General features: G+C 41.3%; 1 protein-coding gene across 2 annotated transcripts in view; it reads left to right on the forward strand.

Moving 5' to 3' along the window:
- LOC138976331 (beta-1,3-galactosyl-O-glycosyl-glycoprotein beta-1,6-N-acetylglucosaminyltransferase-like) overlaps nt 1-19,901 on the forward strand; it is a 33,292-nt gene extending 13,391 nt beyond the window's left edge. For both annotated transcript variants that reach the window (XM_070349197.1, XM_070349198.1), the window contains exons 4-8: nt 14,401-14,718; nt 15,176-15,355; nt 15,827-15,984; nt 17,726-17,949; nt 18,928-19,901. In XM_070349197.1, coding sequence (XP_070205298.1) covers nt 14,401-14,718; nt 15,176-15,355; nt 15,827-15,984; nt 17,726-17,949; nt 18,928-19,247 — 1,200 coding nt within the window. In that variant the 3' untranslated portion in view covers nt 19,248-19,901. The remainder of the gene's footprint in view (nt 1-14,400; nt 14,719-15,175; nt 15,356-15,826; nt 15,985-17,725; nt 17,950-18,927) is intronic.
- Nucleotides 19,902-25,000: the final 5,099 nt, after the last annotated feature.

The following is a 25,000-nucleotide window of genomic DNA, read 5'->3' on the forward strand; positions in this document are numbered from 1 at the left end:
TGTTCTGCGCGTTCTTAGAATCCGGTTTCATTCTAGAATGGACCGGGTCCAGGTTGGAATTCTAACCCTGCGCAAGTACAGGGGTGCCATTCTAGAATGAAACCCTTGTTGCTGGTCCATTCTAGAATCGGCCCTGCGCAAGGTTGGAATTTGGGTCCAAGTTGGAATAGTCATTTCAGTTAGACTATCACACAGCCAAAGCCACAAATGTGGATTTTCTGTTTGTTTTTGTTTTTTGTGTGTTTGGTTGGGGGTTTTTTCCGGGTTTTTTACACTTTACTCAAAGACATCGTGAATTGGGATTGTGATGTTCTGAAAGTGATTACCGTTTTTGAGAGACACTCAGCACTGATCGCTACGAACGGAAATTTCCGGACTGACAGTGTTTTGCTGATCTCGCTTGTAACTGGATTTTCTGTTTGTTTTTGTTTTTTGTGTGTTTGGTTGGTTTTTTTTCGGGTTTTTTACACTTTACTCAAAGACATCGTGAATTGGGATTGTGATGTGATGTTCTGAAAGTGATTACGATTTTGAGAGACACTCAGCACTGATCGCTACGAACGGAAATTTCTGGACTGACAGTGTTTTGCCGATCTCGCTTGTAACTTTTAATCTTATTCATATACATGAAGAGTTTGAAACGTGGGCATATCACAGTTTGGAAGGTAGGGATTCTGATAGATTAAATAAAAACTGTCAAACTTTTAGGCATGGAATATTCCCCTTTGAGAGTATTTGTTGTGGTAGTACTACTACTATGAATTGCTTTCAATGTTTTTCCCATAATATTATAAAACAAGAGGCGAAGCCATCAAGGCTCACGTAAGAAATCGACAAACAGTAACACAAACTCAACCACTCCGTCACACACACACACACACACACACACACACACACACACACACACACACACACACACACACACACACACACACACACACACACACACACACACACACAGAGAAAGAGCATAGGTGAAACTGTGCAAGAAAGCGAGACACTAGATCTAGATCTGTCTGTCTGCATGTAGCCTACTTACAAGGACACGACTGCCAACTAGTCTCGGCGCGCTCAAAATAATAATGACCGAGACTGTCAGTACTTCCTTCGCGTGACGTCTAACCCTCTTACGTCATAATGTGACGTCAATGTAATGTGACGTCTTCAAATGTTAGAGTTTCTACCACAGACATACACACGCACAGACGCACGCACGCACGCACGCACAGACAGACAAAGTTACGATCGCATAGGCTACACTTACGTGAGCCAACCAGACAAAAGTTGTTGTTGATTTCTGTTTTTTGTTAATGTCAACTTTTTTTTAAACCTGTGACAACAGCTCTATAACTCACTCTGTCCTTCTGTTGGTCTGTCTGTCGGTTAGTCGGTCTGACCGTCTGTCTGTCTGTCTGTCTGTCTGTCAAAAAACCGGACATTTCCGAGAGGGAGACAGCGCTGACATTGCAAGCGGCCGCAACCGGCTCTCATCACAAAAACAACTGCCCTGCAAACAATACCGCCCTGGTAGTCCCCCATGCTATGGTCTGCCTTTGTTTATTGCGTACTCAGGAGTGTCAACTTTCTTGACATGACATGACATCGCAAGATCGCCAAAGGATTTTTTTCAGGGGTAGACAAATCAGCCCTATTTTATCAAAGGGAAGGTGCAGGTGGAGATAATTCAAGGGAAGACAACTCTGTCTTACCTACAAACATTACGGCCCCCTTTATTCAAGGGTTTCATTCTAGAATGGCACCCCTGTACTTGCGCAGGGTTAGAATTCCAACCTGGACCCGGTCCATTCTAGAATGAAACCGGATTCTAAGTTCGCGCAGAACACATAGTTTGTAGTTGCTGTCTTATTTTTACCTCCTCATAAAGTGTGTGATACGGGGTAAGGATGAAGTGACTCTTGATTGCATGCAAACACGCTACAAAAATCGTAAAAATGCATTGTTTTGTTCGAGGTTAAGATAGTCGTTGACGAATTGCATCCCTCTTTATGATCTACCAACGTGTTAGATAATCACATAAGTAAACAAGGTGTCGTTAACTGCAACGTGTGTGTACTACATGTACATACATGAACTAGATTGCTTTTTTTTTTTTTTTGTATAATTATTACCACCGTTATTCTCTAAAGAGCCAGTAAAGAACTTTGTTTGTTAGTTTGTTTCTCTGTTTGTTTCTCTGTCTACGGATTAGACTTGTTTCTCTGGTACTCTGGGGTCAATGTGTGTGTGTGTGTCCTTGTTTCTCTGTCTACGGATTAGACTTGTTTCTCTGGTACTCTGGGGTCAATGTGTGTGTGTGTCCTTGTTTCTCTGTCTACGGATTAGACTTGTTTCCCTGGTACTCTGGGGTCAATGTGTGTGTGTGTGTCCTTGTTTCTCTGTCTACGGATTAGACTTGTTTCCCTGGTACTCTGGGGTCAATGTGTGTGTGTCCTTGTAAAATAAAGTTCAGTGCAGTTCAGTTCAGCTCGCGGCGAGAATTGCCTAAGAAACACTAATTCCTCGCCACACTCGCCAAATCTAGCGTCTAAGAAACGGAAGACTGGCTGTACAAGAGCAGTACAAAACATTGAAAGGAGGAAGGCCCAACGACTGTGCTCTCTCTGCCTGCTTCTGTGGATTAGGTCAGCACGTTTTTCGCGTGGAATTGCGTTAAGTTACCGCACACACGTAGACAGTCTCCAGTTATACGGCAAATAGCAGATCGTTATCATACACACACACACACACACCACACACACACAACTACGCAAGAGGTGTCTTCTTATTCCAAGCCGAAGGAAAGCAAGTTAGAGTGCACACTGTTCAGTTCACTCCTTGCACGCATATGAAAGCAGCTGTGCGGGTTTGTTGCTCAGGTTTAAGGAGTTTAACATGCAGGTTTCATGTTGTGAGCAAGTGCCCTACATTCTATTCGACGGATGACTGATTGTGTGTAGTTTATTAAAGTATAATACTTGTGAAAGTCCCCCCCCCCCCACCTCCTTACCATACCTCTTTCAACCGATACCCCCATCCCTTCTCCCCATCGCAACCCCCTCCCCCATCCTAAACTTGTTTGACGAGTTCGGGGTATACTGCATAGGATATTGCTCTAAGAAATAACATCCTGTTTATTTTACTAATTTGAATGGCGATAATAATTTAAGACCCCCCCACCCCTCCCATGGATGACCTACTTTCCCGTCCTTGCCACTAGTCGCTCAAGAAGCAGGTAAGGTGTTTCTATAACATAACAGACGACTCTGTGACATTGGTGTCTCGAAACAGGGTCGATGGAGGTTTCAGAAATGTTTACTTACTGCAAGTGGAGTGTGCACGTTAAAGATCCCACGATTGACAAAAGGGTCTTTCCTGGCATAATTGTATAGGCATAGATAAAAATGTCCACCAAAATACCCGTGTGACTTGGATTAATAGGCCGTGAAAAGTAGGATATGCGCCGAAATGGCTGCGATCTGCTGGCCGATGTGAATGCGTGATGTATTGTGTAAAAAACAAATTCCATCTCACACGGCATAAATAAATCCCTGCGCCTTGAATATGTGCGCGATATAAATTGCATACAAAAAAAAAATACAAAAAAAAATACAAAAAAATAAAATCCCTGCGCTTAGAACTGTACCCACGGAATACGCGCGATATACGCCTCATATTGATTGATTGATTGAAGTGGAGGATAGGCCCCTAATATGGATGTCTTTAGCTTCACGCTGATAAGTAGCTTGTAATCTTGCGAAGAAGTTTAATATAGTGTTTGGTAGTTTTACTCTCTTTAGCTAGCCTTTAGGCCTAATTGGAGCAAACTAGGTTTGATAGAAATTCATCCAAAAATGAATACAGAAACATTCACAACTGGTCCTTATCAAGGGCCCATGCTCCTAATGTGGACCACTAAAGAGGCTAATCACTGTAAAAAAAAAAAACAAGTCGCGTAAGGCGAAAATACAACATTTAGTCAAGTAGCTGTCGAACTCACAGAATGAAACTGAACGCAATGCAACGCAGCAAGACCGTATACTCGTAGCATCGTCAGTCCACCGCTCATTATCCAGGCATCTTAGCCACTTTAGTGAAGGGAACGTTGAAGTGACAATGACTAGGTTTAAAATGTCCCTTATCAGAAAGTTCAACCTCAGTCCTTTGATGTTTATTGAACACATTTTCATATAAAGTTGGCGCTTCATACGGAAAAATGGCTTTGAAATTGACCCTAATCCTTCTTTGGGCTCTGTAAATGTCGTTTGGGGCTATGGTTGTAAAATGGTATCTACTGGTCACCCCAATGTATAAACTGAAAACTCTTTCTGCGCCAGAACACGCAGAAAGGATTGTATCTGCCTGATGTCTGATGCTTTTCAAAATCCCCAACCACTAACACCTTCAAAACGGACTTTACCTGACACTGTTGGTTTTCCCTATATAATCCTTACTATTTTTCCGAGACGTCGTCGTGTTGTGTATTTAGCTTGCCACAACCTCATACATGGTCCTAAAAGTTAAAGTTGAAGAAAATACTAAAGATAAATGAACAAGCTGACGCAAACTTGACTAAATGTAAAAAGGTTCCTATACTTCAAAATAGCATGATACTTCTTCTTCAGCATTCCAGAAATTCTGGTGACGTGTGAGCTCGTTTGCCCATTTGGGTTCCCCATAGTCAGCTTCACTCCGCTTTCGTTGGGTAGAGGCATGCTGGGTATTTTCGTGTTTCCATAACCCACCGAACTCCGACATGGATTACAGGATCTGTTCCGTGCGACACTTGGTCTTGTGCTTGCGTGTACACACGAAGGGGGTTAAGTCACTTGCAGGTCTGCACATAAGTTGACATGGGAGATCGGAAAAATCTTCACTCTTAACCCACCAGGCGGCAGCGACCGGGATTCGAACTGACGACCCCCCGATTAGGAGGCCGACGTCTTACCACCAAGCCACTTCGCCCGAATGATACAAATTAGTGAGCAAGTCAGACTGATTAAAAAAGGCTTCACATTTATCTGTTTCGGTTCGACGAGAACATTATTTGAAGCACAAGAGGACACTAAAGAAACATATCAAAATACAAAGAGAAAATAAAAGAAATGTCAATCCGTCCGTCCGTCCGTCCGTCCGTCCGTCCGTCCGTCCGTCCGTCCGTCCGTCCTTCTCTGTGTGTGTGTGTGTGTGTGTGCCTCTCTCTCTCTCTTTCTCTCTCTCTTCCTCTCTGTCTGTCTGTCCGTATATCTCTCTCTCTCTCTCTCTCTTTCTCTCTCTCTCTCTCTCTCTCTCTCTCTCTCTCTCTCTCTCTCTCTCTCTCTCTCTCTCTCTCTCTCCCTCTCTCTCTCTCTTCCTCTCTGTACATACTTAGCAAGAGATTGCCGGCGAAGGATACCCGAAGTTGTCACTCAGCGCTTTTTCAAGAGGCAATTGTTAAAGCAAGCTTTGTCACGAAAGACCGATGGAAAGGGCTTTCAAGTCCATGAGGAGAGAGCAGCAGACACAACAATTGCATTCGGACTTGTAAAGGATCCTACTTCATAGGTCACACATCATTACGTCCGGCTGAGTTGGCCACCGTCGTCAGCTGGATAGTTTATGTTATTCTACATACGTGAGAGAGACACTCGTGAGATAATAATCGTTAAAATCACACGTGTGTATATCATGTAAATGAGGTCATATCAAGCAAGTCTGGCAGGGATCTGTTTTCCACTGCTTATGATGCCAGAGTCATCGAGACGAACGTCATTATAGAAAAAAAAATTGCGCTCGCTAATTACCATCGATGAATTTTTAGAACTAACACGTCACGCCACACTTTCAGAGTGACGTTTCTTTACTTTGACGTAATATATTGCACGAGGCTTTAGAAGAGATCGAGGTTCCAAAACAAGCGTCTTCAATATAGCTGCCTCGACTGCAGGAAATTTTCAGTAAAATACACGTAAGTACAGTGTGTAGGATAAACAGAATACTACATGGCTTGCTGTGTCGTACCAGATTTACACTCGTTGCTTTTTCAAATAATGAACAGCTCGCTTTCGCTCGCAGTTCAATATTTTAAAAAACAACTCGTGTAAATTTGGTACAGCACAGCAAGCCATGTAGTAATCTCTATGTCTCTGTGTTCCCGTCAAACCAACTGAGCTACACCCGTTTGTTCTTTTAAACAAAGGTGGTTAATTTATATTCAGAATTCATTCTTATCATACTGATATAATACAGTTCACTTTTGTTTTAATTTGCCAAGTTGTACCTGTTACACATTTTCGGAAATGTTATGTCATAATGATAAGCGCACCAGCACATTGTGTGTAAAAAATGTTAGTGTCTCGGATGTTTAGTTTTGTTTCCATTTGAACTTGTTTAAGTTATTAACAAGTCGCGTAAGGCGAAATTACTACATTTAGTCAAGCTGTGGAACTCACAGAATGAAATTGAACGTAGTCCGCCGCTAGTGCAAAAGGCAGTGAAAGTGACGAGCCTGTTTGGCGCGGTAGCGGTTGCGCTGTGCTTCATAGCACGCTTTACTGTACCTCTCTTCGTTTTAACTTTCTGAGCGTGTTTTTAATCCAAACATATCATATCTATATGTTTTTGGAATCAGGAACCGACAAGGAATAAGATAAAAGTGTTTTTAAATTGATTTCCAAAATGTTATTTTGATCATAATTTTAATTTTTTTTAATTTTCAGAGCTTGTTTTTAATCCAAATATAACATATTTATATGTTTTTGGAATCAGAAAATGATGAAAAATAAGATGAACGTAAATTTGGATCGTTTTATAAAAACATTTTTTTACAATTTTCAGATTTTTAATGACCAAAGTCATTAATGAATTTGTAAGCCACCAAGCTGAAATGCAATACCGAAGTCCGGCCTTCGTCGAAGATTGCTTGGTCAAAATTTCAATCAATTTGATTGAAAAATGAGGGTGTGACAATGCCGCCTCAACTTTTACAAAAAGCCGGATATGACGTCATCAAAGACCTTTATCGAAAAAATGAAAAAAGTATCCGGGGATATCATACCCAGGAACTCTCACGTCAAATTTCATAAAGATCGGTCCAGTAGTTTACTCTGAATCGCTCTACACACGCACACACACACACACACACACACACACACACACACACACACACACACATACACCATGACCCTCGTCTCGATTCCCCCTCTATGTTAAAACATTTAGTCAAAACTTGACTAAATGTAAAAATGAACGGCAGAACACAGCAACTGACGTAGATTTGGATCGTGGGTGGCACTCGAACTTCCCAGTAGTAGTATAGTAAGGGGGATCTCATGCTTTTTTGAGGACGCCATCTTGAGGACGCATCTTGAGGACGCAATCTTAAAACGTCTTGAAACATCTTACGTTTTGAGACCATGTCTTGGAACGTCTTGGAACGTTTTACATCTTCGTCTTTGTTCACATCTTTGTCTTAACACCATCTTGAAACGTCTTACGTCTTGAGACCATGTCTTAGAACATCTTGAAACGTCTTGAAACGTCTTACGTTCAAATCTTCGTCTTGACGCCATCTTGAAACGTCTTACGTCTCCATCTTTGTTTAAATCTTCGTCTTGAAACGTCTAACGTCTTGAGTTTTGTTTAAATCTTCGTCTTGACACCATGTTGAAACGTCTTACGTCACCATCTTCGTCTTATAACATCTTACAGTCTAATCTTTGTCTTGACGCCATCTTAAAACGTCTTACGTCTCCATCTCTGTCTTGACGCCATTTTGAAACGTCTTACGTCTTTATCTTTGTACAGATTGCGCAATCTTTGCCTCTAGCTCTCATTTTCTTTGTTTTTTTAAATTATTTATTTCGTTGTCGAGGGTATAAAATAAGGAACCTAAGGAAGTGTATGTCGACTTACAGCAATGGATCCACGATGGAAACATCCTTTTACCTGTGTCTTGACGCCGTCTTGAAACGTCTTACGTTTCCATCTTGAACCATCCCCTGTGTCTTACGTCTCCATCTTCGTATACCATTTTGTCGTTGTCATTATCAATGTACACAGTTTTGTCTTTCCACTGACCACACCATACACTCAGAGGATAGCTGGTGGTGGTGGTGGTGGGAGGGTGCGGGGTCGATTGCATCAGACGATCAGTACACAAGGTGTTCTACATATGACAGGTCGGCATAAACTGGTCATCAAACCATGATGCAAGACTTATTGTTGAATAAGAAGTTCCAACTGATTGTGCATACACCAACAACTTTAGTGGCACAAGCTGATGACAGATTTAAAGCTCTAAGCCTAAGAGATAATGAATGAGGTGGGGGACAGCAAAACGAAATAATCCACACATGGAAAGAGTGGAAGGTTGCTGGGGTCGATTGCATCAGGCTATACGGGTACATAGGGTATCAAACTTATGACAGTTCGGGGTGCTAGCTGTAATTATCAAATACTCACAGAGATCAAACGTTCAGAGAGAGAGAGAGAGAGAGAGAGAGAGAGAGAGAGAGAGAGAGAGAGAGAGAGAGAGAGAGAGAGAGAGAGAGTGTGTGAGAGCTAGAGAGAGAGAGAGAGAGAGAGATAGTGTGTGAGAGAGAGAGAGGGAGTGTGTGAGAGAGAGAAAGAGAGAGAGAGAGAGAGAGAGAGAGAGAGAGAGAGAGAGAGAGAGAGAGAGAGAGAGAGAGAGTTGACAGTGGATTATTACTTTACAGGCCGTTGGCCCCTGGAAAGGGGTAATATAATTATGCAGTGACAACTTTACCTAAAGCTTGCAGCGTGGAAAAACACCATAATATGGTGTAATGAATAAGACCGGTACATAGCTGCATTCTGCTCCTGTTATAGCACACGGCGGGTACAACGTGTCCCCAATGTGCAGCAGAGCCGAACGACACAAGGGTCCGGGTATGATTGTACCTGTCACCATGGCCTGCCTTTAATGACAGCCAGTGTTGTGTAGACTTCTTTGTTCTAAGCCTCAGTGTATCTGTCATCATAGATTTCCTTTTCGCCCACCAGTGTTGTGCAGACTTGTTTACTCTGAGCGCCAGCCTACCTGTCCTACCCCTGTTGTTTTTCAACCCCCCCCCCCCCCACACACACACACACACACCTTGGATTATCTCTTTTATAAACAGAGAGATTGCGAGAGACAGAGATAGATAGACAGACAGACAGAGACAGTCAGTCAGCGAGACATTGAGACAGACAGTGAAACAGAAAGATCGAGAGAGACAAAGACAGAGACGGTTGGGTAGTTATTTTTGTTTAACGTCCCTTTAACCGTTATGGCGATACCGGACTGGGACAGAGGCAGACAGACAGACAGATAGAGGTAGACAAATAGAAACATAAAGAGAGAGAGAGACCCAGTTTCTGTTCTGCGTAAATGTTTCAGTTTTCAAAACCATACATAATTGGATTTCTGCCGAGTAAGGTCCTCGGCTGAGTTCATCGCGATCTGGATGTGCAGTAACATGAGACGAACAAGAGTCCGGGTATGCTTGCTCCTTTCAAAAAGGCAAGCCTGTTTTCACGGCCTGTGTTTGCTTCGAACGTCGGCGTACTCGTGATTATAGCAAGTCAGTCGTGACTCAATTAACCGGGTACAGAAATGTGAAAGACAGCAGCTTTTGTCCGACGTAAACGTATCAACTTACGCTCAACCCCCAACCACCACGATCCCACGATGAGTTCTTCGCGACCCGTATGTGCAGTAGAGTGAGACGTCTCGAGGATCCGGGTACACGTATCGCGTGACCGTGATGAGTCCTTTATCTTCACGCCGGAAAAATAGATCTACATCGTGTTTTGTTGGCGTAACACAAAATATACGGTTCGCATTAGCTCGCGAGAAAAACTTGAGATGGGTGGCTCTATATTGGTTGCTCAGAGAGGCGCTAAACAGCCTGCTCTTAGCATGTTGTAGATGAAGAATGTTCAGCATATATTTTTCTTTGTACCCACGATACTATATTTGCTTAAATGCGATTTTAACAGTTGCTTCAGCATTATCAACTCTCCCAGATTCTTACTTTTTGTGGAATATTGGTACGTTTGACCTTTGCACGCTTCCCACGTATGCAGTTTGCACATGTTGTAATGTCATGAGTTAGCTACAATGTATGTGACAGTGCCGCCTCAACTTTTACAAAAAGCCGGATATGACGTCATCAAAGATATTTATCGAAAAAAAGAAAAAAACATCCGGGGATATAATTCCCAGGAACTCTCACGTCAAATTTCATAAAGATTGGTCCAGTAGTTTAGTCTGAATCGCTCTACACACACACACACACACGCACAGACAGACAGACAGACAGACAGACAGACAGACACACACACACACATACACCACGACCCTCGTTTTGATTCCCCCTCTATGTTAAAACATTTAGTCAAAACTTGACTAAATGTAAAAAGGAACCTTCTTGGTACGGATAACACTGGAAATATAACGTGGAAAACTTGTAATTATAGGTGCTGGACTTTCAAATTCAACTTGATCCCACATGTCGCCCTTAATTGTCTCTCTCACTGCTTTCTTATTACCCTTGCAAGTTGAAACCACCCATCCCTCTCTTGCTTGATGGCAACTTTAATTAAAGTTCTCCTTTTTCCCAACCGTTTTGTCCCAGCATATAACCACTTCATGTCCCTAATTGGCACTAGTTTCTCTGAGGACGTTCAGCTTAGGTTAACCAACCAACCAACCGTTTTGATACTACCTATGTATCATGTATGTTTCTGAACATTTTGTTTTTATTTGGTATTGCTTCATTTTGCTTTTTTTTCATTTACAAAATTACAATGTATAATCTGTGAAAAAAAGGCCCAAACCAAATAACTTTTAGTTTCCGATGACAAGGAGTAGTGTATTTAACAAACAAAGCTTGATTGTAATGATTGCTTCCATTTTCTGTGCACCTTCCACCTCTACAACATGCATACACTTGATAGTCTTCAACTTCGACCTACGGCGATCGGTGGATAATTGAGACAGTACTAGCTCCGAGGAGCTTTCCAGGTTACTGAAAGACTTTGATTTTGATAACAATGTTGAAAAGGCTGTGATCCCTTTTATCCTCAAGGAGAGAGACGGACACCGGCCCCTATAATGGGCTTTGGAGCGTGTCAAAGTTCATTGTATCCTGATCAGCATATGAAACGTTTATCGCTTATTGTAGTTGTGTATAACTCATAGTAGTGGGAATAAGGCGACGCGCTAGTGTGAGTTTGTGTGTGAGTGTGTGTGATTCGTATATATATATATATATATATATAGCAGTAACGGATGTTATTTGTGTTTTGGCCAATTACAAACATTTAATTCTTGTACACAGATTAAAGACAGTTTCCCTTCCAGGTCAAATGTCTTAATGATGCAAATACAAATAAAATACCCCCAAACTGTTCTGAAACGATCAAGTTTCGTTTGAAATACTTCATTTCTTATGGAAGGAATACACACTGGCATAGTCTTTTGTTGTCTTGGCTTGCGGCCTAAATCTGACACAACAAGGCTCGAAGAAGGGACATAATGCTTTATTTCATATATTAAAAAGAAATACATTCAGTAGTAGACATAGTAGGCAGTGCAAAGTTACTAAAAAGTGACCTAAGTTTAAAAGATGTGTATTTCTACTCCAGACATTATGGAGGCTCTGGTGTCACTTATATCAATGTGCTGTCTTTGCTTTGTTTAGCGACCAGCATCAAAGAGGCGCATAGAGGACTGCCTGGGAGAAGAGGACCACCAGGACAAAGAATGAAATCGATTGAATATGCTGTGCTGTTGCCCTGCAAAGCTGCGTGCATTTTTAGTTTCTCCGCAACATAATATGCATGTTTTTGTTATGAAATAAAATTGTTGATCGTATCTTGAGTTTATGGTGTTACATGTAATAGTCCTTATGATCTGTGACTGAGTGTGAAAGTTGGTGTGTGTGCGTGTATACATTTACCAAAACCTACATTCACTCTCAACGTTGCATTCACGTCGAAATCAAACCAAACCACAACCACAACCAAAAATTCACGTTGTATCGACGTGTAATTCACGTCAATTTTATCAGAAAAAAATGCACCAAAACACAATTGTTACGTTGTGTCAACGTAGAATTCACGTAATTTTTCATCTAAATTTTGACCTAAAATTTACGTTCCATTCACGTGGACATTACGTAAAAATGCAACGCAATTTCAACCAAACCACAACCACAACCAAAAATTCACGTTGTGACAACGTAAAATTCATGTAATGTTTTTACGAACAATCCACCTCCACCAATAATTCACGTTGCATTCACGTTGGTGTCACGTAAAATGCAACGTTGTTTTCCAACGTTATTCCCACGTGATTTCGTCCATACAAATCTACGTAAAAAAACGTTGAAACGCAACGTAAACCCAACGTAACCCAACGTGAATATAACGTGAATACAACGTAAAATTGTTTGCTGGGATGGAAAGACATTACAGACAGACAGAGTGATAGCTACACAGACACACGAATGGACTGTAGACATAATGAGAGCTTCAGCGGCGCCCTGTCACTGCTAACATTTCATTTAGCTCTGTACATTGTCTTTCGGATTCTGGAGAATAAAAGGGGTTGTTATCGTTTGGTCACGCCTGGGTGAACTTTGACTACATCTTTATTTTAATTGTTGTTTTTTGTTTCATTTTATGTATTTATCTATTTATTTGTTGCTGTTGTTGTGCTGATGTACCGGCCTTACTGATATAACATTTAGCGGGTCACCTAGAATCAGTCCTGATTTAATTTAGTCAAAGAGCCATAATTATGGTGCACTGAAATGGTAATACAATGCTATGCAGTGTCCGCTCAGTCGATCTGTCGCAGTTTCCTTTCAAAAAAATAAGCTAAGCGGAGCTTATTCTTCAATGCTGCCATGGGGGCTTGCCGTCACTGATCAGTTGCCACGTGTTTATGCCTCACTGTTTCGAAGGGACGATACTCTTTGTAACATGATTGCGTAACTAGCAGAGCACGAACACGCATTATTGCCTTACTGTCAGAGCACTACGTTATATGACAATATGTATGTAAGATAAGCAACTTGTTTAGCACTTCCTCTCATAACAACGAATACAACAAATACAGCAAGCCTGGTTAACCGTCAGTCTGCTTTTGACTGCACAACTAAGAGCGTAACACTATTTAAGCTGCGAGGGTCGAATTCGACCACTTTTTCCAAAACAGTATTTTTTTCTGAAAATATTAAAATATTCCAAAAGATACATAGTTTTATAAGGTTAAGTGATAGATTTTGAGTACCCTGTGGTTACCATGTTAATTATCTAGTATGTTATTGTTGGCATGTCATGTTGTTTTATATCTTTATTGAAGGTTATTTGTGTGATTTTGTCTTAAAGGTTAATTGTTTGTGTGTTCACACGACTTAGTTCAGACAAGATTAGACACCATTGTGGATGAAATCATTGCTGATGCAGGAACTTTAAATTGGCAAATCTGTGATAGTCACCATCTCTCTACCCCCCCCCCCTCCCCGTCTACCCACTTTCCAAATTTAAATCTCCCTGATATTGTTGTAATTTAAAGTCAAATCCCTTTCCGTCCTCATTTATTTCCTCTGATTCTTTGGTTGAATTCTTTACTTTGTCTTACATTCCTAATAAGGGTATAAGCGATGTTCTAACCTTGACATAACATTAAAAAAACAATCATATATAGATGTACATATGCATAACCACACTTAGTATAAGCTTAGCTTGTTGTGTGGTCACAAATGTTTATATCGTACTATACATGCCACCCTGTACTTTCGGAATAAAATATTGTTTAAACCAAACCGATGAATCAAAAGGGGCGACCTCTCTGGCTCACTCGCCCGTGTTTCTCTCTGTAGAGACAGACAGACAAAGAAACGGACCACAGACAGACAAAGAAACGGACCACAGACAGACAAAGAAACGGACCACAGACAGACAAAGAAACGGACCACAGACAGACAAAGAAACGGACCACATACAGACAAAGAAACGGACAACAGACAGAAAAGAAACGGACCATAGACAGACAAAGAAACGGACCACATACAGACAAAGAAACGGACCACAGACAGAAAAAGAAACGGACCATAGACAGACAAAGAAACAGACCACAGACAGACAAAGAAACGGACCACAGACAGACAAAGAAACGGACCACAGACAGACAAAGAAACGGACCACATACAGACAAAGAAACGGACCACAGACAGAAAAAGAAACGGACCATAGACAGACAAAGAAACAGACCACAGACAGACAAAGAAACGGACCACAGACAGACAAAGAAACGGACCACAGACAGACAAAGAAACGGACCACAGACAAGGACAGAGTAAACTGCTACACAAACCCATCCTTACCCATTTGATTCTTACTTTCCAGGGAGCCGCTTGGGTAAAAGCAGGAATGGTAGCCACCAACGAGAATATGAAAACGCTGGATGGGGTGTCAATCACACCCAAAGTCAGAGCTGTTGATTGCAAACTGATATGGACAGGTGATAAGAATGAGACTCAAAAAGCCATTGAAGTTCAAAAGAGCATTAATCAAACCTTGAAGACTCTTTCTCAATTTCGAAACTCAACATGGGACTGTGGTCGCTACATTCAACATGGCGGCTTCAACCTGGCGTCTGTCAGCGAGGAGGAGTTGTCTTTTCCTGTGGCCTTCAGCTTGCTGGTGTATCGTGACGCGGATCAGGTTTGTGGAATGTCTGAGTTGTCTACCCTGGTGCGCAGTGGCCATGTCTAGACTATCATTATCGTAGAGCTTTCTAAGACGTTTTACTGTAGCCATGTCAGGACTATCATTCTCGTAGAGCTTTCTAAGACGTTTTACAGTGGCCATGTTTAGCCTATCATACTCGTAAAGCTTTTAAAGACGTTTTATTGTTGCCATGTCTGGACTATCATTCTCGTAGAGCTTTCTAAGACGTTTTACAGTGGCCACGTTTAGCCTATTATACTCGTAAAGCTTTCTAAGACGTTTTACTGTAGCCATGTCTGGATTATCATTCTTGTAAAGCTTTCTAAGACGTTTTACAGTCAGGATAAAATTGTTTTCATTCTAAGAACACATCTGACCCCATCAATGCAGATGCTGGAATGTACAGTTGGGTTGAGCATAATCAAAACTACACTTTGCATTGACTTTACAGGTGGAACGTTTTCTGCGCGCCATCTACCGACCACACAACGTGTACTGTATTCACGTGGACTTCAAGGCCGACAACTCATATCGGAGGAGGATAGAGCTGATGGCGAGTTGTCTGTCCAACGTGTTCGTGTCTAGTGTGGTCGTGGACGTGCGATGGGGGAGGTTTACCAATCTGGAACCGGTGAGTTATGTCTAATTGATAGTTCTCAAGGAACATGAACAATAATTGTGTTGCTCTGTGGCAATCATGAATGTCAAATGATTCGTTTACAAAGCACACCACGCTTACGTCGGTAAATTAAATTACTTTATATTTGTTTTCCTACTTACATCCAATCTGTTACTCACGCAACAATCTTCAGATGTTAAAACAGTACAGCTAGTTGAACAACCACACAATAAAACGGGAACGTTTTAAGAGAACCCCTGCACAGATTTGCTGATGCAAATAAAAAGGTTGAATGCATTTAAAATATCAGTTATTTTTGTTGTGTGTTGAAATTTTACATCTAGGTGGTGGAGTCGAGGCAGTCAGAACCGCAAATTGTAATGACAATTACAAGTAATTAAGTAGTGCCACTGTATTTCCCAATAAGGTAAACACGATGCATGGCTGAGTCGTGTGGTGCCTGACTTTAATTTTTAATTGCAGGAAGTCATCTGCATGCGTCAGCTGTGGAAGCATGAGGTGAAGTGGAAGTATTTCATCAACCTTACCGGCCAGGAGTTCGCCCTGAAAACCAACAAGGAGCTGGTTCGAATCCTCAAGGCTTTTCAAGGAGCCAACGGTATTTCGGGAAACCCAACTGCGTAAGTCTTACCGGTTTTTTTAAACAAACTGCTTAAGGAATACTAGAATCTTCACACACAAACACACACACACACACACACACACACACAACACATACACACACACACACACACACACACACACACATACACACACACACACACATATACACACAAACACACACATATACACACAAACACACACACACACACACACACAAACACACACACACACACACACACGCACGATTTCACAGTGGACATAGAAGGAAGAAGAACTTAAGACCTCTACTTGAGAAGCCGTTCACAGTGCGTTGGGTGTTTAGTTGTATGTTAGTTGAGTGCATATGTACTCAAATGTCGGGGAATTACTGGTCCGAGGCGCCATGAGGTTTAGTGAACAATACATTCATTTGGTAGTGACCACCCGGAGTATATTTTACACTTTAAAGGCACAGTAAGCCTCCCGTAAACCATCACAGAGCTCCCCGAGCGTCTAAATACAGTACAAGCATACTTCCATTTGAACGCTCACCGAACGGGAACATCCTGGCTGCTTTCTGTCGAGCGTGAGACATTTTCAAAGAATTTATTTTCGTAGACTTGTTCGTTAACAACAACGGCGCCTCGTTTTTGCGCTAGACCTAACTTTTAAAATCTAAATAATAAATTGACAGCTTGTTACACAAAAATTCTTTAATCATAAAAGAATTCGTTTTTCATCAAGACAAGATCAGAACAATTCGAAGTTGTGAAAGTTTAAAAAAAAGAAAAGCCCGGAAGCAGGGTCACGCAAGGGTCGTAGCAGACGAAGGTTTATCAGTGCAAATCGCCGTTCCTCTCAACAGTCAAAAGCCATCGCTTGAGTTCTTGTGAACCACAGCCGTTGTTTCGTGCATAAAAAAAACGTGCTATTGTAGATAAGCTCACATCGAGTCGCATTCATGACTAACTGACGACTGCATTGTGAAAAAGGAAAACTGGATCACACGGGTTCACGATGGCTCAGGGGTAAGATAAACCACGCAAAAATAAATTCTTTGAAAATTGTTCGCTCTTTACGGAGGGCACCTAGGATGTTCTCAATTGGTGAGTGTTTAAATGAAAGGGTGTTTGTACTGTGTGTAAAAGCCTGACCGTATCTGTGATGGTTTACGGGAGGCTTACTCTGCCTTTAACATTGTTTGGCTTTCACTGAGCAAAACTGCAAAAGAGCGAGAGGGACAAAAGTATTGCAAGATTAGGCAAATGCGTTTGTTTGTTTCGCAAGAAAAAACAAATCAAAGAAAAAACCAAACAAACACAAACAATGTACATGACAAAAGGTATGCATAATCGATTTGCTGTGAATCTAAGACAACACAAGTTGATGGAAATGACACTGGTCATTTGATTTATTTTATTTATTTACGAGTATTTATATCGCGCACATATCTCACCACACAAGGCGACTCAAGGCGCTTGTTACCTATTAATGCCGTGTGAGATGGAATTTTTTACACAATATATCACGCATTCACATCGACCAGCAAACCTCAAGCCTATCAGGCGAGTATTCACCTTTCACGGCCTTTATTCCAAGTCACACGGGTATTTGATGGACATTTTTATCTATGCCTATACAATTTTGCCAGGAAAGACCCTTTTGTCAATCGTGGGATCTTTAACGTGCACACCCCAATGTAGTGTACACGAAGGGACCTCGATTTTTCGTCTCATTTGGCAGATCATTCTCAGTAAAGTGTCCGTTCTTTATTCCCAGAAATGTTGATAGATGGAAGAAGTACCTGCCGGCCCCCTACAACGTGACGATCTACAAGGGGGCGGTGCACATCGTGGCCAGCAGGGGCTACGTGGACTATGTCCTACACAGCAAAGTGGGTCAAGCCCTTTTTGAGTGGGTCAAACCCACTGGACACCCTGATGAGTCGTACTTCAACACCCTGAATTTCAACACGAAACTCGGCGTGCCGGGATCGACAACAGGTAAGAACGAAGTTTGATTATTATACACTACTGTGGGAAGTTTGATAATTATACATGGTTGTGTGAAGTTTGATAATTATACATGATTGTGTGAAGTTTGATAATTATACATGGTTGTGTGAAAGTGGATAAGTATACATGATTGTGTGACGTTTGATAACTATACATGATTGTCTGAAGTTTGATAATTATACATGGTTGTGTGAAGTTTCATAATTATACATGATGGTGAGAAGTTTGGTAATTATACATTGCTTTGTGAAGTTTGATAATTATACATTTGTGTGTGAAGTTTGATAATTATACATTAATGTGTGAAGTTTGATATTAATAATGAGTGTGTGAAGTTTGATAATTATACTTTAACAGAGACCGACACAAACTCAAATAAGAAATTACGTGTTTGAGATCGTTCAGGGGGACTGGGAGGGAGGGGGGGTGGTTGAGTCGGTGTATGCGTGTTTACGTGAGCAAAGTGTGCGTATGTCTCTGTGTGTGTGATTTGTGTATGTGTGTGTGTGTGTGTGTGTGTGTGCGCATGCCTGCGTGCGTGTCTGTGTGTGTGTGTGTGTTTGCTCGCGTGCATGTGTGTGTGTGTGTGTGTGTGTGTGTGTGCGTGCCTGCGTGTGTGTGTGTGTGTGTGTGTGTGTGTGTGTGTGCCGTGTGTGTGTGCCGTGTGTGTGTGTGCGCGTGCCTGCGTGGGTGCGTGTGTGTGTGTGTGTGTGTGTGTGTGTGTGTGTGTTAGCTCGCGCGCACGTGTGTGTGTATGTGTGTGTGTGTATGTGTGTGTGTGTGTGTGTGTGTGTGTGTGTGTGTGTGTATGTGTGTGTGTGTGTGTGTGTGTGTGTGTGTGTGTGTGTGTGTGTGTGTGTGTGTGTGTGTGTGTGTGCGCGCAGAACAGAAATGTAAACGCTATTCATTGCCTCTCAGTCTGTACACCTTGGTTCTCAAACAAACCTTGTTACTTCATTGTTTCAGTAAACTTTACCAAAGGCTCGTACGGAAATTTCAATCGCCACAAAATCTGGGGCGACCGATCAAAGTGTGCTGGAAAGTTTGTCCGTGCGATCTGTCACTTCGGGGTGGGTGATCTACCCCGTCTAACCTCCTCCCCACATCTGTTTGCCAACAAGTTCAGCTACGACCATCAACCGCTGGCTTACGACTGCCTGGAGGAGTGGTACTTTCACAAGGTTCGGCTGGAAGAGGCGGGGACTCCTTGGCCACTGAACGATTCACTGTACTCACACTCTGACATGGTGAAACACAGATACACAGGGCCTGTCAAGATATGGTGATGGGTCACTTTACACACACTCTGACATGGTGAAACACAGATGCACCGGGCCTGTCAAGATATGGTGATGGGTCACTTTACACACACTCTGACATGGTGAAACACAGATACACAGATGTGTGTGTGTATGTGTGTGTGTGTTTGTGTGTGTGTGTGTGTGTGTGTGTCTATCCGTGTGTGTGTGTGTGTGTGTCTATCCGTGTGTGTGTGTGTGTGTGTGTGTTTATGAAGAGCGATTCAGATAAGACTACTGGACCTGTCTTCATGAAATCTGACATGAGAGTTACTGCAAATTAAATCCCCAGTGTGTGTGTGTGTGTGTGTGTGTGTGTGTGTGTGCGCGCGCATTCTTAAAAAAACATTCTGCCAGATATGTGCTCATCTTTTAGATTTAATAGCATGTACACCACTTCATAATTAGTAATTGTGCGTTTTTCATGACAAAAAATGTGTTATTAAAGGTGTTATTACTTTTGCACGACTAAAAGCATGTGTGAACAGGTTCTGTTTCCTGGTTGTGGAGAAGCTTGGTAATAACTGGTGACTTCGACCATTCCCATTATTGTTCGTTTATTCCATGATTCGTGCGATGCTCCGTTTTTACATTAAATATGTTTTAACATAGACGGGGAATCTCTTTCAGTCAGTTTCCTTCTATTGGCCTTTCTCTTCTTTATTTATTGAATGTGTGCGTTAGTTAAGGTGTGTGTGTATGTGTGTGTGTATGTGTGTGTATGTATGTATTTGTGTGTGTGTGTGTGTGTGTAGTTGTGTGCATGTGTGTGTGTGTATGTGTGTGTGTGTTTGTGTGTGTGTGTGTGTGTGTCTATCCGTGTGTGTGTGTGTGTGTGTGTGTCTATCCGTGTGTGTGTGTGTGTGTGTGTTTATGAAGAGCGATTCAGATAAGACTACTGGACCTGTCTTCATGAAATCTGACATGAGAGTTACTGCAAATTAAATCCCCAGACGTTTTTTTGTTTTCGTTTCATTTATGTATTCATTGTCTTTGATGACGTCATATCCGAATGTTAGTAAAAGTTACTTGAGACGGCACTGTCACACCCTCATTTTGCGAAAACGATTAAGTAAAAAATGTTGGTCGAGCAATTTTCGTCTACGGGATTTCATTTCACCTTGGAAGCTTAAACTTGAATGCATTATTGAGTTGTGTTATTACAAATGTGATAACTCGAATTAAAATGTAGTAATCGATCTAAAGCGCTCATCCATGTAAGCTTTACTTTGGTGCGCTATTCTGGTTTGTCACGACATGCGATATGCGAGCAGGCCATAAACCCTACAGCGCTACACTGGCTTGTCACTTTCCGCACGCTTTTTTTCGTGAAAGTGGCAAGAGCATATTCTTGGCTCATGTCCTCGGGGAATCGGAGTGCGTTAATCAGTTTCATGCTGTGAGTTCGACGGGTTCACTTAATGAAGTAATTTCGCTTAACGCGACTTGTGTATAGCTTGGTCAACACATACTAAACTTGGACAAACAATTATTGCAACACATTTTAAACCCATATTAAAGGATTACTACCCGTGCCATTTCATTAAAACTGTATATGCCAGTTAAGGCCGTTCACTTATCCTTCAGGATCACCTTTTGGACTAAATATTTATTATACAGGGATCAGTTGACCGCCGCTTAGGTAAGGATACCCTCAAAATCGACCAGCCAAAAACGGAAGGGCGGAATGAAAAATCAACAACAAATCACAAATGCCAAAACTGTGCAACTTTGACATTTGAAAAGAAAGTCAAACTAAGTATCTACCCTAAACAGATTGTTTTGTTTTGCTACCTTGCGTATTTCGCGTGCTATGCTATTCCTACTGATGCAGGTGTTGATCGCAAGAGCGGTCAAAAACGGGACTTTTTGCGTCATTTTTTAGGGCCTAGGGGTATCATGACAAAAAAAAGGCTGCACTTTAGCGATGACTCGGTGGATTGCTTTGAAACTGTTAGAATATTTTACCCACATACTAGAGATACTTCGTGCGAAATTATGGATTGTTATTTATGATAATGTTATGCAATTGTTCGAAAGAAGTTGTTTAACTCGTCATGGGATTGTTCACTTGGGTCCAAAGAAGTCAAGACTTTGCATGTCTTTAGAAACATGATTGATACACACACTGCAAAAGTTTTATGTGCGTATATGCACTTATGCAAACTTGCTGGGCGTGTAAACGCGCTTGATATTTAAGCGATGATTCTGGTGCCACAGCGATGCCCAGCCAAGCGTGACCCTAGCATGTTTTAAGAGGCACGCAGTAATAACAGCTGTCTGCGCGAAACAGCGTGAACGTTCCATTTTTTTCTCATGTGTTTGCATGACTAGCAAATTAACGCCAGCAACTACACGTAAATGAAACTTAGACAGAATCTGTATCAATCATGTATCTGTAGATATGCCAAGTCATGAAGTTTTTGGACACAAGTGACACACCTATGACGAGTTTAACAACATTTTCCGAAAAATTGCGTCACATCTAAATTAACAACCGTAACGATCCAAACTTTCGCACGAAGTATCTCTGGTATGTTAGTAAAATATTCTAACAGTTTCAAAGCAATCCACCAAATCTTTTCTAACATGTAGCGCTTTTTGACATGCTACCCATACAAATGGACGCAAAACGTCCCGTTGTTGACTGCTCTTCCGATCGACTAACCTGCATCAGTAGGAATAGCACAGCACGCGAATTACGCAAGGTAGCAAAACAAAACAATCTGTTTAGGGTAGATAATAGGTTTGACTTTCTTCTCGTATGTCAAAGTTGCAAAGGTTTGCCTATTGTGATTTCGGTTCAGTAGTTTTAACGGAATATCTCTACGCGCACGCACGCACGCACGCACGCACGCACGCACACACGCACGCACGCACGCACGCACGCACACACACACACACACACACACACGCACGCACGCACGCACGCACGCACACACACACACACACACACACACACACACACACACCACCACCACCACCATCACAACAACAACAACGACAACAACAGCGACGACGACGACGACTACGACACCACAACAAACGCCACCTCCACCACCACCACCAACAACACCACAAAGCATTACAACAACAACAACAACAACAACAGCAACAAAAACATCAATTGCAACAGCAACATTATCAACATTAACAAAAACAACCATAACAACAACAACGAAGACAGACGCCACCACCACCTCCACCATAACAACAACAACAGCAACAACAACAACAACAACAACACCATCATCAATCACAGCACAACAACAACAACAACAACAACAACACCACCAACAACAACAGCAACAGCATCAATCACAACAATCACAGCACAAACAACAATCACATCACAAACAACAATCACAGCACAAACAACAATAACAGCACAAACAACAATCACAGCACAAACAACAATCACAGCACAAACAACAATCACAGCACAAACAACAATCACAGCACAAACAACAATCACAGCACAAACAACAATCACAGCACAAACAACAATCACAGCACAAACAACAATCACAGCACAAACAACAATCACAGCACAAACAACAATCACAGCACAAACAACAATCACAGCACAAACAACAATCACAGCACAAACAACAATCACAGCACAAACAACAATCACATCACAAACAACAATCACAGCACAAACAACAATCACAGCACAAACAACAATCACATCACAAACAACAATCACAGCACAAACAAAAAACTCCGCACAGATACAAGTCAGGCTGTTGATGTTGATTTCGGGTTTAACTAAAATGATGCTGTTATCCCAAGTAAGCTTAAGGCAATGTGAGGCAGTAGAATTCAACTTGGAGAATACAATAAATAACGGTTACATACTATTTCATCCTTATCACAAAAATTGACTTTAATTCAACTGCATTATTTTGCCAAAAACTTGTTCTGTATTACTGTTGATATAATACATGTGTATACGTGTGCCATATAAATTATGAGTTTCTGATGTATGATGTTGCTGAAAAATCGTTTCTTATATTCCAATATGGCGGCCGTTTATGTCAGTTTCCATAGCAAAGGCAGTATATGTGTATTAGTATTCACCATGTTTTCATGTATTTGTATAAGTCACTTCAACAACTACCCAAAAAACTAAGTGATTCCATGTATTCTCCAAGTTTAATTTGATGCATCACATTGCCTTAACGGCCCGGTCAGATCTACGTTTATTTACAGTATGTCCTGCACGAAGAGTTATGACACCTTTAATGGAATAACTGACGGACTGTTCCTCGTCGGTTGTTTTGACAATCTGCTGTACACAATCTGCCAGGCCTGACCAGATATTATGCATATATATATATACCTATTTATCGCCAACAGCTACGCTAAATAGAGTGGACAAGCCTTAACGGAAACTAAGTGTTTCAATCGCCGCTAACACAGGCGATGATTTTTTCACGATTGTGCAAATGGTGCGTGGTAACAGTCTGTGCACAGCGTAACCAATGCCACACAGCACCAAGCCGAAAGGTTCCGATACGTTTTCCCTACAGTTTTCTAATAACAAGCTAATACTCTTTCTTACTGTCCAAGTGTTTGTGGTAGTTGTTGTAAAATGTGTTTTAAATGTTGTATTTGCAAGCTTATAATTAGTTGTATGTATAATCAAGAAAGAAACAACAAGGCGCTGTTTACCCTTTAAGAAACATCATCTCCGCAAGCTCGGCATGTTGCTCCACATTCGCTAATAGCACTGCAATTATCAGCCTCATTTAACGGTCTACCCCGACAAAAATATGCACAAAATAAGATGTGTCTAATTACTGAGAACAATCATTTTTAAAGTAGAAAATGTCAAAATAAACTCGATTCTAACGTGGCGATTTTTCCAATTTCAGTTTTACTGATACAAAACATAGGTTGAAATTCGGTTTCTGCCTACTTGTATTATTTCATTAATAAATCAAAAAATCCGAGTGCATGCTAGCCACAAGAGAGCCAGAATTGAAGCTAACATAATTACCTTAGGTTTTAACAAGTAATTTGTTATAATGATAGTGTTCTTTCTGAAATTGGATTACATTTTTCCTAGTTTACGTCTAATTTTCTTCTATTACTCTTAGCTTCGACTTGTCTGGGGCCGAAATTAACCGTTGAAAGTGCCCAAAAACTGTATTCACATTTGGAGAAATAACTTGGCTTTTACTGACATGTCTTGGTTTGTACACCGAAGGCGTTTTTCTTTTTTACGTTACCTTTATACGTCACCCTACCCCCCTAAAACACGTGACGTATAAAACACAAGTTCCCTCAAAATGCCTTGGGATTGAGCCTTTTGTAAGCATTAACTGATGACAAAAGATATTATGTTTAATTTTTCAGACTCTGTAGTTTTGAAAAACGTCATGCGTATGACGTCACAACAGGTTGTCATGAGTATATGCACACATTAAGCCCTCGTTAAGCACTCGCGCATGCTAACAATCAAAAACAATCCCGGTAGAAGCTGTTTCAAAGCAAATAGACATGAGAACAAGTACTTCTGTGTTAGGTTGAAGCTTAATTTCAGCCAGGAAACTGAGAACGGTGAATGTGATTCAGACTCATTGAAGATGAAGTCATAGAACAGCAGGTGCTTCACACTGAATCAGAATTCCAACTCTCTTTGTATTCAGTGCTAGATTTTGTTGTGACAATTTAACATAATCCAAGATGACATGCGATATTTGTAATGTACTTTGACAATCACATAGGCGCTC

The sequence above is a fragment of the Littorina saxatilis genome, linkage group LG9 (genome assembly GCF_037325665.1).
Source record: "Littorina saxatilis isolate snail1 linkage group LG9, US_GU_Lsax_2.0, whole genome shotgun sequence".
NCBI lineage: Eukaryota > Metazoa > Mollusca > Gastropoda > Littorinimorpha > Littorinidae > Littorina > Littorina saxatilis.